Source organism: Aplidium turbinatum, chromosome 1 (genome assembly GCF_918807975.1).
Source record: "Aplidium turbinatum chromosome 1, kaAplTurb1.1, whole genome shotgun sequence".
NCBI lineage: Eukaryota > Metazoa > Chordata > Ascidiacea > Aplousobranchia > Polyclinidae > Aplidium > Aplidium turbinatum.
Window position 1 is genome coordinate 40,201,009 of NC_137472.1, and position 12,136 is coordinate 40,213,144.

Consider the following 12,136-nt stretch of genomic DNA (forward strand, 5'->3'; position numbering starts at 1 on the left):
CAATTTATTTTATAACTTTTGTATGTCTTGATATGGCGGTGCAAACTTAATGATGTAATTGAGATCAAAGATAGTCTTCCATCCTAAAATGTGCCTTTTATTTCATCTCATTCCCTGCTTAGCGATATTTAGTAAATTGTCGAAAGATACCGGTACTCCATCAAATAGAAGCTCATGCATCTGCCAATGTGATGAAAATTTGGGCACGGTAGGCTATCACGGTCAAGCCTATTCATGTTCAGACTTTGCAAAACTGTCAGAAATTAATCTCCAGGCTTTTTCATAAGAGAAAGAGTTCCACAAATAGTTTCTTTTCGACAAAGTAGCCTCAGTTAGGTAATTTATTTCGCAAAAAGCTTGAACAGTGTAGGACTGTAGGTAGATGTTTCCATACAGTGAAAATAATACAAAAACGCACCAACACAGTGAAATATATGAATTGAAGTTTTAACAGTTTAAAATACTTTTGTTTTGTTACAGTGAACTTCTAATCTACAGTGTACATTTGAAAAACAGGCGACATTAAAATTACGTTTCAGTCTTGCTACTGCTATATTTCCCCACTTCGACCTTACGGAAGGCAAGAATACAGTGTAAATTTCCTCCTTTCTTTTTGCTTTTTCTCGTTTGCATTCCTTTCTCCGGCCTCCGAATGTCGAAAAAGTTAGGCGACTCCATGTTTAAATCCAAAAGAATTTCTGTCCAACTGTGAACATGAAGTAAAACAGCATAAAATAGTTTAAGACAATGGTTGCCCAAAGAGACATAACTAATACCTTTTACAGTGTATTGGGGGATGTTTTTTGCTTGGCTCTCCGATAAATACCCATGTTTCCACAGGAGACTGGGTAGTTCCGGAGCTGATTTCCGATGCTTTGCTGTCATCATATTCGGTGCTGCAGTATGCTTCTGTTGGATCCTACAAAATTGCAATTGAATTGGAAGTTTTATGCTTTATGACAAGGTTCCAGACAAATACTTAAAGGCATTCATAGCATGCGTAGGTAAATCGTGGTCTTCCCAACCAGCATACGTTTCCTTTTTACATTTGTGTGGTTTAAAAATGGTAGCCTTTTGCTGGTTGGGCAGCCATTTTTTTGAGACTTACACAAACCGCACAAATCCTTTTTGTTCTTATGCTGATGTATGTTCATTGTTCAACAATACCGACAAATTTTTATGTGCCTTTTTGCACATGTTTTTTCTGTTTTTTAATACGTCTTCTGACTACAATAATGCGTAAGCTGCATCCATTTTTGTTTCAAAGCTGGACGTGTTTCACGGTCGAATGATGGCAGCTTACTGTAGGCTAGGAAAAGTCCACTTTAACATGTCTAACTGGTAATCAAAACGGCTCTGTGTCACTCTACGCTAAAATTTTCACCACATTGTTTTAATACAAAAGTCATACAAGTATTTTCCCCTTCAAGAAAAAGTCTAATAGTGGGCAAGTTCACCTCGGGTGTTTCTTCGTAGCCAATAGGACAGAAGTAGTGGTTCAAGCAGTGATATATAAATCCAGTGTTTCTACTACGCAATCCGTACTTGAGGTTAGTTAAAGCGTTTTCTTCGGTTACCATCCTGGTCTTGAAGCGACCTGTAAAGTAAGCAGTTGATAAAGACCACACTTTGTGATCACTGGTAACTCTACTGTTTCAACAAGCAAAATCACTTGTAAACAAATGAATTTTAACCCTAAAAATATGCTTTTAAATAACAGTAAGAGTGAAGTTTACCCAATTAGGTGTGTTGTGTGCTGAAAGGTATCGCAACTGTCTGCTGCTTTCATAATTGCATGAGTAAAGCATATTTCAGTGAAACAACCCGGAACGCTGTACAGATAATGCTAGCAGAATAAATGCTTTTAAATTACAAATGTTAAATTATTATCTTTATTCTTTATGCTTTTTTTTATGAGAGATTGCTTGAACTTCTTGATGGCGGCTTTGAAATGGGTGCTTTCTTCGATGTTTCTCATAAATAAGTTCACCTTTTGGCTTGTATAGATAATGTGCCTTGCCATGAACATGAAAGAAGTCGTTGAGTTGCCGGAACCATCTCATCAAAGTTGCATTGCCAGTGAACGGACCGAAGCAAATGTCCTGGAAGGGAGGATGGTAGCCAAGGACCAAGAGCGCCTCTTCCTGTTGAAATAATGAAACAACGTCGGTAATCAAACGATTTGTGAATCATGAAGTTCAAAACTTTTAGTCAGAAAAATTGTCAGCATTTAGTTTATTTTAATATTATGAGACGTTTCCACGTTTTAACCAAATCAAGAGCACACCAAGCCGAATGTATCGCAAACAAAACCACAATTGATTGATTCGTATCATTTTGCTATAGCTTATAATTCTGCACCATTCAGATCAGTTTTGCTAGGTAAAACTCCTCATCCTCAAATCGTTTAAAAAAACTGTTGATCAAGATACTCATCAACAATGGTATTTTTTCATCAAAAGGGCGTAGCTTGCCACACGGCTTTATATGGCTTCATACAGCAAAGACATGACGATGCTGAATAGACGAAGTAGAGTTTGTTGAAACGACAGCCTACTGACTCTTGCAATGGAGTGAAGAATGGATTTGCATAAACTTGAACGAAGCTTTATGTGATCGTGATTGTAGATTAGGGAAAGTGTGATAAATTTTACAAACCTGCGTGAGAGGTGGTAAGGTTCCAGAACCTATAGTGCTGTACAAATAGTTCCACACAGACACAACAGATGAAATGCCACACGACTTTTTGTACTGTGGCCGGCTCATGCAGTGCCACCGTCGGACATCTAACACTTTACGATGAACGATTTCATCAGTTGTAATGGCTCCCGAGTGACTGAATATTAATAAATACATTGAGTAAGAAAGCACTTAATACGGTCGGAATGGCCCGTTTCGGCGAGTTCCCTATTCGACAATTTTTTGAAAATTCAACGACGCCTTCTGCAAATTCAATGAGTGAATATTATTCAATATTCAGACATTGAATCAATGTAAATACGAACTGTTAGGCTAATTGGGTTATTTGAATTGGGTTCAGCCCAAACCTGGTCAATAAAAGTTCCCTATTGTACACGATTTCAACGTCTAGCGACGTTAAAACGATGTAATTGCCTTTACATTACATTTAAAAGTTTTGTTGACATCAAAAATTCTTTGACTGTTTTGAGTTACAGCATCGTTTTGTGAAAAAGGTTGTGTTGATGTAAAATATATTTGAAATATCATATAAAATCAACAAATAGCTTATTTAAAAAATGAATGACATAAACATGACGCAAAGAAGGTGGATGTACCGTTGTACGTGAGAGGGTAAGTTGTACCTGAGAAACATTTACAAAAGCCATTCGATTTGTTCAAAGAACCCAATTAGCCCAACAGTTTGCATTTACATTGATTAAATATCTGAATATTGAATAATGTTCAATTGTTAGATTTGCAGAAGGCGTCGTTGGATTTTCAAAAAATCGCCGAATAGGGAACTCGCCGAATCGGACTCGCCGAATAGTAGCAGACCCTAATATGGTAGCTATGCACTACATTGAATAACATTTTCAAACAAAAACACGTTTTTAGTAAAACATAAAAAGGAGTTTTAAAGTCATATAATTTTCATTTTGTGTGGAGCTACATGTTCTTAGAGGTTGCTGATATTTTTATGTTCACTTGTGATTAATAAATATCAAATTAACTTGAAATTTGATGTTTTATCAGTTCGCAATCGTTCGATACATATATATATATAAAGGAAACTAAACTACCACATTAAATTTCAAGTATAAAAAATGGCAAAGACTTAATGCGCATTGTTTTCTAAAAGACAAGTTGAGCCTACCATTGATCTCCCTTTTGATTGTATTCAAACGAGCTTTCGCTCATTGTTGTCTGTCGTTCTGTTAAAAACACATTCATCCGGGGATGAATGGAATTAGCAGACACAGACATTGAGTTACACGGTGGTATTGTAGTTAACTTGTTCACAGCGGGCAACCTGGCTACGGGTGTAGATTTACTCAAAGCTGGTGTCCTTTTTCCTGCTTGAGGAGATTTGCACGTGCCGATGTTTGGTGCCGGCTTGTCGGAGGTTGCTTTTTGAAATTCTATTTCCCATGATACTGGTGTCTTTAAAGGCTGACGTGCAGGACTAAAGTCACAGGCCATCCTCTTTTGAGTGCTGGATTGACTTGTGGCCTTGGCAGATGTTGGTGATAAACTTGTCTGGGATTTGAGCTGATGCCCCGTGGCATCATCGATCGAGGTAACGTACCCTGTGTCGCTTAACCCATGTTGGACATCGGTGTCTTTTTTAAGATGTTGTAGGGGGCGTGCAAATTCGTAAACGTTTTTTTCAACAGGAACCTTATGAGGTTTTTGAAGACTTTCAGCTTGGTATTTTATGAAAAAAGGTGTGCAGTCAGCATAGTCCTCCTCTTCAACACAATCTGCGTATTCAGAGTCATCTTCAAAATCGTAGTCACCATACAAAAAATTGGATATAGCGGGTTCATAATGGTTATACACAATAACAAGGACTGTGAGTACATTACCCATTAATAATGTTAATTTGTCCCTACATTTAATGCCAAACTTGGAAAATACCTGCAATAAAATATGGTTTAGAATGTAATATAAATAAATTGGCAACAGTCAAAGAGCAGATGAACTTTTGTTGCAGTATGTTCAGCAGTTCAATCACAATAGTCCATCATCTAACACAGGGGTTCTTAAACGTTTTGGGCTGCGTCTCTTTGACATCACGTGTAAAACTTATGATAGTGCCTTCCTTTGTCGTTAAAGTTACGACTCAAAATACATAAATTTTACCTGTTTTGGAATTTGAAATAAAATTTAATTTTAAGTTCCTACCATACAAAAATCAAAAGATTATGTGAAACACAATTTGATTTTCCCCGTATTAATGTGAAGGAGGTAGCTGCTTTTTCAAACCAGAAACTGTTTTAATTCGTGGCTTAGGTGAAGACAATGCACATAACATGTCAGGTTCGCAGTTAAGTTTGTTCTGAGCTCGTGTGGTTCACACTTGCAATTGCAAAAACGTCACTTTCACTCAAAATAACGTCGCAAACAATGAACTATATACCGCAAGAATAAGCACTGGGAGCTAAAGTCAAAATCGTAGGCCACATTACCAGCCAATAATCGTGACACAAAGCAAGGTCTTGCCTACATTTCTGTTCACAACTTGCAAAATACTATATATAGCATATTAGTGCAACAACTTGCCACGCTTCCCACTTGGAGATTCTTCATGCCTCCCTAGGAGGGGCGTGCCACTCAGCTTAAGAACCACTCATCAAAAATAGATTTTCTAACCGTGAAACATATTCAGGTGCACACCACATCACTACAATATTAGTGACACGAAGAAATGCAGCGTTAGTATACACTAGAAAACAATATGTCACTTTAAAAAAATTTGTAACAATAATTAATTAATTACATCATGAACGGGTCGAAAATAAAACCAACAACGAAAACAATGTACCAACAAGTAGTGATGGGAAACGTGAGGCACAGTAAAGCATTTTTTTTCAAACATGACAAAACAATGTGGGAGTAAAATTGCACATTTATGTGATATAACTTGGCAACAGTACATAAACAGTAAACACAATCAGATATTTCATTTTCTCCTAAACACAAAATTTTGCTAAATAGTTTTGGTTGATTCTATCTAAAACTCCTCTCAATGGAAACAGCAGATTTTGAAAGGATTTGTATTAGTAAGCTGTTTTCCTTAGACCATTTTCCTGTACACATTGTTATAATTCCACAGATATGGAAATACAGTACGTGCCTAAACTGTGGTTCAATGCTATAGTTTAAAATTAGGGACACGCTTAGCCCAGTTAGCACACATGACACATGTAAAGTAAATGTGTTCATAACAATGTGGTGGTTTGAAATTCATCTAGAAACGACAGTTCTATTACCTTTCTTCTACCAATAATTGTTTGGTTATCACAACTGAGTTTGTTCGTCAAGCTGCAGTGGTATAAAGTCAAGTCTTTAAATCTGCAAATTATTTTATTGAAAACAAAAATTGTATAGCTTTGGGAGAGAAGTAATTTTACAATACTACAAATAGATGACTGACAGTAAGTTAATAGGATCGAATAGCATTATTCAAAACAAATACAATATGATATATTATACTAACAGAATAATAACACGTTTTCGGCAAGAACTCTTTGCCCTCATCAGGAAATATCTAATACATCTAAACAAAACCAAACCTGGGTTTTTTTTTCACTGAGACTTTTCGGTCATTTGTTCGAAATGACTTGAAAAAATTCGGTCATTTTTTTATTTATTTCGGTCATTTTTAGTCATTTTTGGTCATGTATAGTCAATTGACTATATATCGCAGAGCACCATAAAATTAATGCGACATGAAACAATGGCAAAAGTTAGCTGTTTGCATTGGTCGTCAGTTCGCGTAAGTCGTCACTTTTTCTATTCCCCCTGGGGTGACGAGTTATCCAAGTTCTACTGTATATACAATATAGGCATTACTCCATACACATTTGCTGTATTTCAAAAGCACTAACCATAAAATCACCATTCACCATTACCGGTGACCGATAATTACGTTAATGAATCAGGAATCATTTCCTCTAGATTCAGAAATGGGTAGATAAATTGGATGAACAAGTACTTTTGATTTAGCATTTAAAGAAAGGAGTTTTCGACAAGAAGGACATCTTCGGCTTGCTCGTATGGCCGTTGAAAGACATGATTCACAAAATATATGGCCACAAATAGTCGACATAATTTTGCTCTCTCGTTTTATAATAGATACAAATGATTGCATGCAGATTGGGCAATCCAATTTTAACAAACTTGATTCAATGGAGTGGGATTCAGATAACAAAGCCCTTGCTTTAACATCGCTTCCTTCACTTGATAAGTCATTTGGAGATTTTTCCTCAGTTGAACTTTCATCTTGCGTTAAGTCAACAACATCTAGTTGAGCTGACCTTGACCATGTGGATCGCTGGGAAGATGAGTTATTTTGAGGTGGACTAATCAATATTATACTTCTTTCGTTATCTGAATAGACAAAGCGTTGGGAAATATTGTCTGTTTGACTTCTGCTGCTTTCTTCGTCAACATTCATGAATATATATAGCAGTAAAGATTTAACCGAAAAAGGTATAAACTTTACGCTACTGGAGAATAAAGCAAATTTACTAACATAAAGCACAAAAGTGCAAAGCAAAATTACCTAGCTTTGGTTCTGTTTACCACATACTTTGTGTACGGTACTAATAGAAAGCATGCAGATTAAAGTTTATCGGCAAAGTGTGTACGCCGACCAAACAGCCACTTTTGTTTAGTTATTGTTAGGCTGTACTTTGAGTACGGTATTAGATTTTAGCAGAGCTGGGCATCCACTACTAATCAATAGAAGTAGCGCACTACACATGACCGTTACTCGGGCTAAGTAGTGCACCCTACTGCTACTTCTCCAGCTACTTAAGCTGACACAGGAAACACTGAAGTCAAAATGACCTTGAGAACGAAAGATATCATTTGTTTGCCATTTTAACGTCAGTATAGAAAACTGGAATGGCCCGTTTCGGTGAGTCCGATTCGGTGAATCCGATCCCTATTAGGTGATTTTTTCAATTTTTTTTTTAAATTATCGGGTACCGTAGCCTAATTATCATTACCGTTTTAGGGTTAGGGGATAGGGGTTAGAAACTCACCGAATTGGACTCACCGAGTCACCGAATAGTAGCAGACCTATAGAAAACACGTTCTAGGTGAAAGTTATTGCTATGCATCTTTCAAATACATGAGCAGTTCAAAATGCGAGTTGCTGAGTCCTGCCTGATTTGACTTCAGCAAGTCTTGTCCAATGTAGAAAAATCTCTCCACAACAGCACTGCAAGGAATGGGGGTGTTGTATATAATAAAGAAACATTATAAATTGTCACGAGGAAAGCTCAAGGATTTGCTTCTATGCGAAAACATGGCCTTTACATTGGTTTTTTTTTTTCGCTGAGACTTTTCGGTCATTTGTCCGAAATGACTTGAAAAAATTCCGTCATTTTTTATTTATCTATTTCGGTCATTTTTAGTCATATATAGTCAATTGACTATATATTTTTTCAGACATTTTGACCAAATTGACTATATTTTTTTCGGACATTTTGCTAAAAAATCCATCAATGACCGATAAATGACCGAAAAAAAACCTAGCCTTCACTTTCTTTCAGAACCGTTTCATCTGATGGCATTAACGCACCAAAAAATTCATCCTCAAAGTCATGACAGGTATTGGCGTCACTCTTGTCGGTATCAAGGTGGGTTAATGTTTCTTCAGTTTTTTCAAGCATTACCCGGTAGTCGAGTCATTTTCTTTTTCTTCAAAAATGAGTCATTTTCTTTTTGCTGTATATTGAAAAGTAGCGTGAAGCAACTGAAAGAAATGCAGCGTATCTCAGCTACCGCTACATTGAAAAAAAAGTAGCGCCGTTACTCCAACAAATATATAGCGGCGCTACAGCCCACCTCTAAGCTTTAGTGTAATTGTTAGCAGTTTGAAATGGAAGGCTATACGGTTAGTTTGATTTTTTTCTATGGGTCATTCCATGTTAACTGATCTAGGCCTTGTCACCCAAAGTCATAGATTTTTCTCAAGTTTAGGCTAAATAAATAAAGAACTTTTGTTTCTCGGCAGTCGAGTGTAACAAGAATGGATGGCGATAGTGAGTAGTCGTATGTTGAGTGCTCCTTCTCAACTAAAGAACTTTTGTTACCGATTCCAGAATACTATCTTTTTTGAAAATTAGTTAAAGTTTCATGAAGTTATAGACCATATAAAATGGGCTCTTTTCGCGGTCAACAAAGCAGAACGATTACTACAAACATTATCACCCAAATTCAATAACAAATTATTTCCTTAATCAATTTTCAAAAAAATGGTGTTTGGAATCAGTAACAAAAGTTCTTTATGTATAATTGTATATATACTAAATTTGAGAAAAATCTAAAACATTGGACAACAAAATGTGTTTTTTTTTTAATCAGTTAACATGTGGAATGACCTCTATCTTAACGATATTTTTTATTCGAAAGTCAAATTATTTATATAAATTTTGGTTAGTATAAATCTTTATCTTCAGACTGAAAAAGCCAGAGCCTTTGATAGGTTATTCTTGATAGTTTTGCATAGTTTGTAAAAACTTTGATAAGCAGGGTCAATACAATAACTTTAGCATGCAACCTGCAATTTTTTCCTGTTGCGGCCCTTGTAGCCTGCTGTTTCTAATTGTGCAGGCGCAGGCCTGACCTAGAATAACAAGCTAATTCTACAATTTACGGTACATTCTGCAATGCTACCATACGGTACTTTAAATAAATTATATTACCACCACTAAGGTAGATTTTAGTCAACATCGCAGGTTGTTTAAACAACTTCGAATTAGTCTCACTTCATGACAAGTATGAGAATGAAGTAATCTGGGCGTTTCACATGGGTGCAACTTAGTTCGTACCTTGAATCATTTGTACAGTCAGTTCGTACCTTGCAAAGATCGAGAAAAAAAATCAAAAAAACCGAAGTCGCTGATCGCAGTTTAATAGCACAAAGCCGAAGTCGCTGATCGGAGTTTCTGCGGTTAGCAGAAACTGTGAAAAAATGTTTGCGGAAACTGCAATCAGCGAGGGTTAGGGTTAGAGCATAGATTACTCTATGGTTAGAGTTAGGGTAAGTGGAAACTGCGGTTAGCGGAAACTGCGGAAAAATGTTTGCGGAAACTGCAATCAGCGAGGGTTAGAGCATAGATTACTCTATGGTTAGGGTAAAGGTTAGCAGAAACTGCGGAAAAATGTTTGTGAAAACTGCGATCAGTGAGGGTTAGAGCATAGATTACTCTATGGTTAGAATTAGGGTAAGGGTTAACGGAAACTGCGGAAAATTTTTTGCGGAAACTGCAATCAGCGAGGGTTAAGGTTAGAGCATAGATTACTCTATGGTTAGAGTTAGCGGAAACTGTGAAAAAATGTTTGCGGAAACTGCGATCAGCGAGGGTTAGGGTTAGAGCATAGATTACTCTATGGTTAGAATTAGGGTAAAGGTTAACGGAAACTGAGATCAGCGAGGGTTAGAGCATAGATTACTCTATGGTTAAAGTTAGCGGAAACTGCGGAAAAATGTTTGCGGAAACTGCGATCAGCGGACTTCGGTTTTGAGCTATTTTTTCTCTCGATCTTTTCAGGTGGAAAATTTTAAAATGATTGCGGAAACTGCAATCAGCGAGGTTTAGAGCATAGATTACTCTATGGTTAGGGTAAAGGTTAGCGGAAACTGCGGAAAAATGTTTGCGGAAACTGCGATCAGTGAGGGTTAGAGCAGGGCTTCTCAAACTATGGGTCGCGACCCCAAATGGGGTCGCGTAATGAAATTTTGGGGTCGTAATGAAATTCTAGTGCCGGTGGGTTGTAGTCTTGCCATGATGTCAATTGACCGCAACCGTCAGTGCGAACTGTCGAACGATAAAATATAATCAATCGTAACAATTGATGCATTGTTATGCTATCATTGCTGTAACGTGCTGACCAAAAGTAACCTTACCGCTGGCATTATGATTTCAGAGTAGCTTATCAACTAGTTTCTGAAGGAACCAGTTACAAGATTAACTCCAATAGGGGTTGTGACAAATTTGTGGCAGTGGCACCTGCCGCGGCACCTGCCACCAGTTTGCGTGGCACCTGCCACAAATTTGCGCGGCACCTGCCACAGTTTGCGTGGCACCTGCCACAATTTGCGCGGCACCTGCCACCAGTTTGCGTGGCACCTGCCACAATTTGCGCGGCACCTGCCACCGGTTTGCGTGGCACCTGCCACAGTTTGCGCGGCACCTGCCACCAGTTTGCGTGGCATCTGCCACAATTTATGCGACACCTGCCACCAATTTGGGCGACACCTGCCACTAGTTCGTGCGACACCTGCCACCCATTTGCCCAACTGCCACCACCACTTTGCGCGACTGCCGGCCACCAGAGATGTACCGGTACATGGATTCAAGGCCTATGAGAGGAGGTATGGCATACCGTACCCTTGAGGGCCCAGGCCTGTGATTGTTGGGGGGCCCGAAATTGTGATTTTTCCGTCTACGCGCAGAAATGTTTGGTTAAGACCATCATAAACGACTAAATTCAAGCATAAAAGTTGCTATTCTTTAGTCCCTGGGGGGGGGGACGTAATGCAGCAAAAGGGTCCGGAAAGGTAATTGAGTGTTTTGTGCACAAATTAGGGGCCCGAAGTGGTGATTTAATGCTTTACGTGCAAAAATGTTCTGTTAAAAGCACCCTAAATTAAATCATAAAAGTTGGTTACATGCTCCTGTCCGGGGGGGGGGGGGGGGGCATAGTGTAGCAAGGCTCAGCATAGAATCAAAGTTAGCTAGACAAGTTCACTTTGACAAAGTTATTAAAGTTTTTGCAGGAAAAAAGGCAAGAAAAATCTGTTTTTCTCAATAGCTCAAATGGATTCAGTGATGTACAAAATACGGTGCTCTTGTAGAATCCGGAATTCGCCTTTCTGGTCAATATGACGTCACAAAACGGACGCAACTATTATTGGGAGGGTGAAAAAAAGGAAAGTAAAAAGCGGCGGAATGGAGGTGATAAGGCGGAATGGATATGGCTTTTTTGACAATTTACTATGTTTTCACAATAAAAACATTATACCAACGTCGAGAGTTCGATACAAGGCCCTAGGATGGCATAAAACTTATCAATTTGCATAAATTCAACTAAAAATTTATCTAATTAAAGTTTAACATCAAAAATATGAAACCTTTGCCACTATGTGCTGTAGCTTTCTCATACTGCTCGGATTTTAATAATTCTACCATTGTTGGAAAGCACGATCATACATCTACCTGAATCAATTGGCTACAAATCCAAAACAAGTACTATTTTTATCTTGTGATGACATAAACTTCACCAACTTGTACTAATTCTCATAAGCCACCGTTTGTTTGTTGTAATCATAAGCCACCCCCTGTTTGCTGTAATCGATAAATAGTCCTTCCACTAAAAGTGCTGTAGCTTTCTCATTTGTGGTCGGATTTTAACAATTTTGCCATCGTTGGAAAGT

At 37.9% G+C, this 12,136-nt stretch overlaps 2 protein-coding genes across 2 annotated transcripts; both read right to left on the reverse strand.

The window, feature by feature from the left end:
- Positions 1–327: 327 nt before the first annotated feature.
- On the reverse strand, positions 328–4,593 carry LOC145779075 (basic immunoglobulin-like variable motif-containing protein). The gene is made up of 6 exons (XM_082590649.1): positions 3,836–4,593; positions 2,659–2,836; positions 1,991–2,144; positions 1,458–1,597; positions 777–919; positions 328–706 (listed from the first exon to the last, which is right to left on the reverse strand). Exons 1-6 carry the CDS (start codon positions 4,549–4,551, stop codon positions 529–531), a joined length of 1,509 nt encoding a protein of 502 aa, XP_082446775.1. The 5' UTR covers positions 4,552–4,593; the 3' UTR covers positions 328–528.
- An 814-nt stretch (positions 4,594–5,407) lies between these two features.
- Positions 5,408–10,915, reverse strand: LOC145765648 (uncharacterized). The gene is made up of 3 exons (XM_082577478.1): positions 10,851–10,915; positions 9,903–9,963; positions 5,408–7,069 (listed from the first exon to the last, which is right to left on the reverse strand). Exons 1-3 carry the CDS (start codon positions 10,913–10,915, stop codon positions 6,623–6,625), a joined length of 573 nt encoding a protein of 190 aa, XP_082433604.1. The 3' UTR covers positions 5,408–6,622.
- Positions 10,916–12,136: the final 1,221 nt, after the last annotated feature.

Excerpts from the sequence above, each read along its gene's own strand:
- LOC145779075 (XM_082590649.1), bottom strand. The coding sequence starts at position 4,551 with ATGGGTAATGTACTCACAGTCCTTGTTATTGTGTATAACCATTATGAA. Across the intron at positions 2,837-3,835 it reads AATCAAAAGGGAGATCAATG|TCACTCGGGAGCCATTACAA; the intron begins GTAGGCTCAACT and ends ATTAATATTCAG. Across the intron at positions 707-776 it reads CCCCCAATACACTGTAAAAG|TTGGACAGAAATTCTTTTGG; the intron begins GTATTAGTTATG and ends TCATGTTCACAG.
- LOC145765648 (XM_082577478.1), bottom strand. The coding sequence starts at position 10,915 with ATGCCACGCAAACTGGTGGCAGGTGCCGCGCAAACTGTGGCAGGTGCC. Across the intron at positions 9,964-10,850 it reads GCCACGCAAACCGGTGGCAG|TTTCCGCAAAAAATTTTCCG; the intron begins GTGCCGCGCAAA and ends CGCTGATTGCAG. Across the intron at positions 7,070-9,902 it reads CTAATTCTAACCATAGAGTA|GAAAGAAGTATAATATTGAT; the intron begins ATCTATGCTCTA and ends TATTCAGATAAC.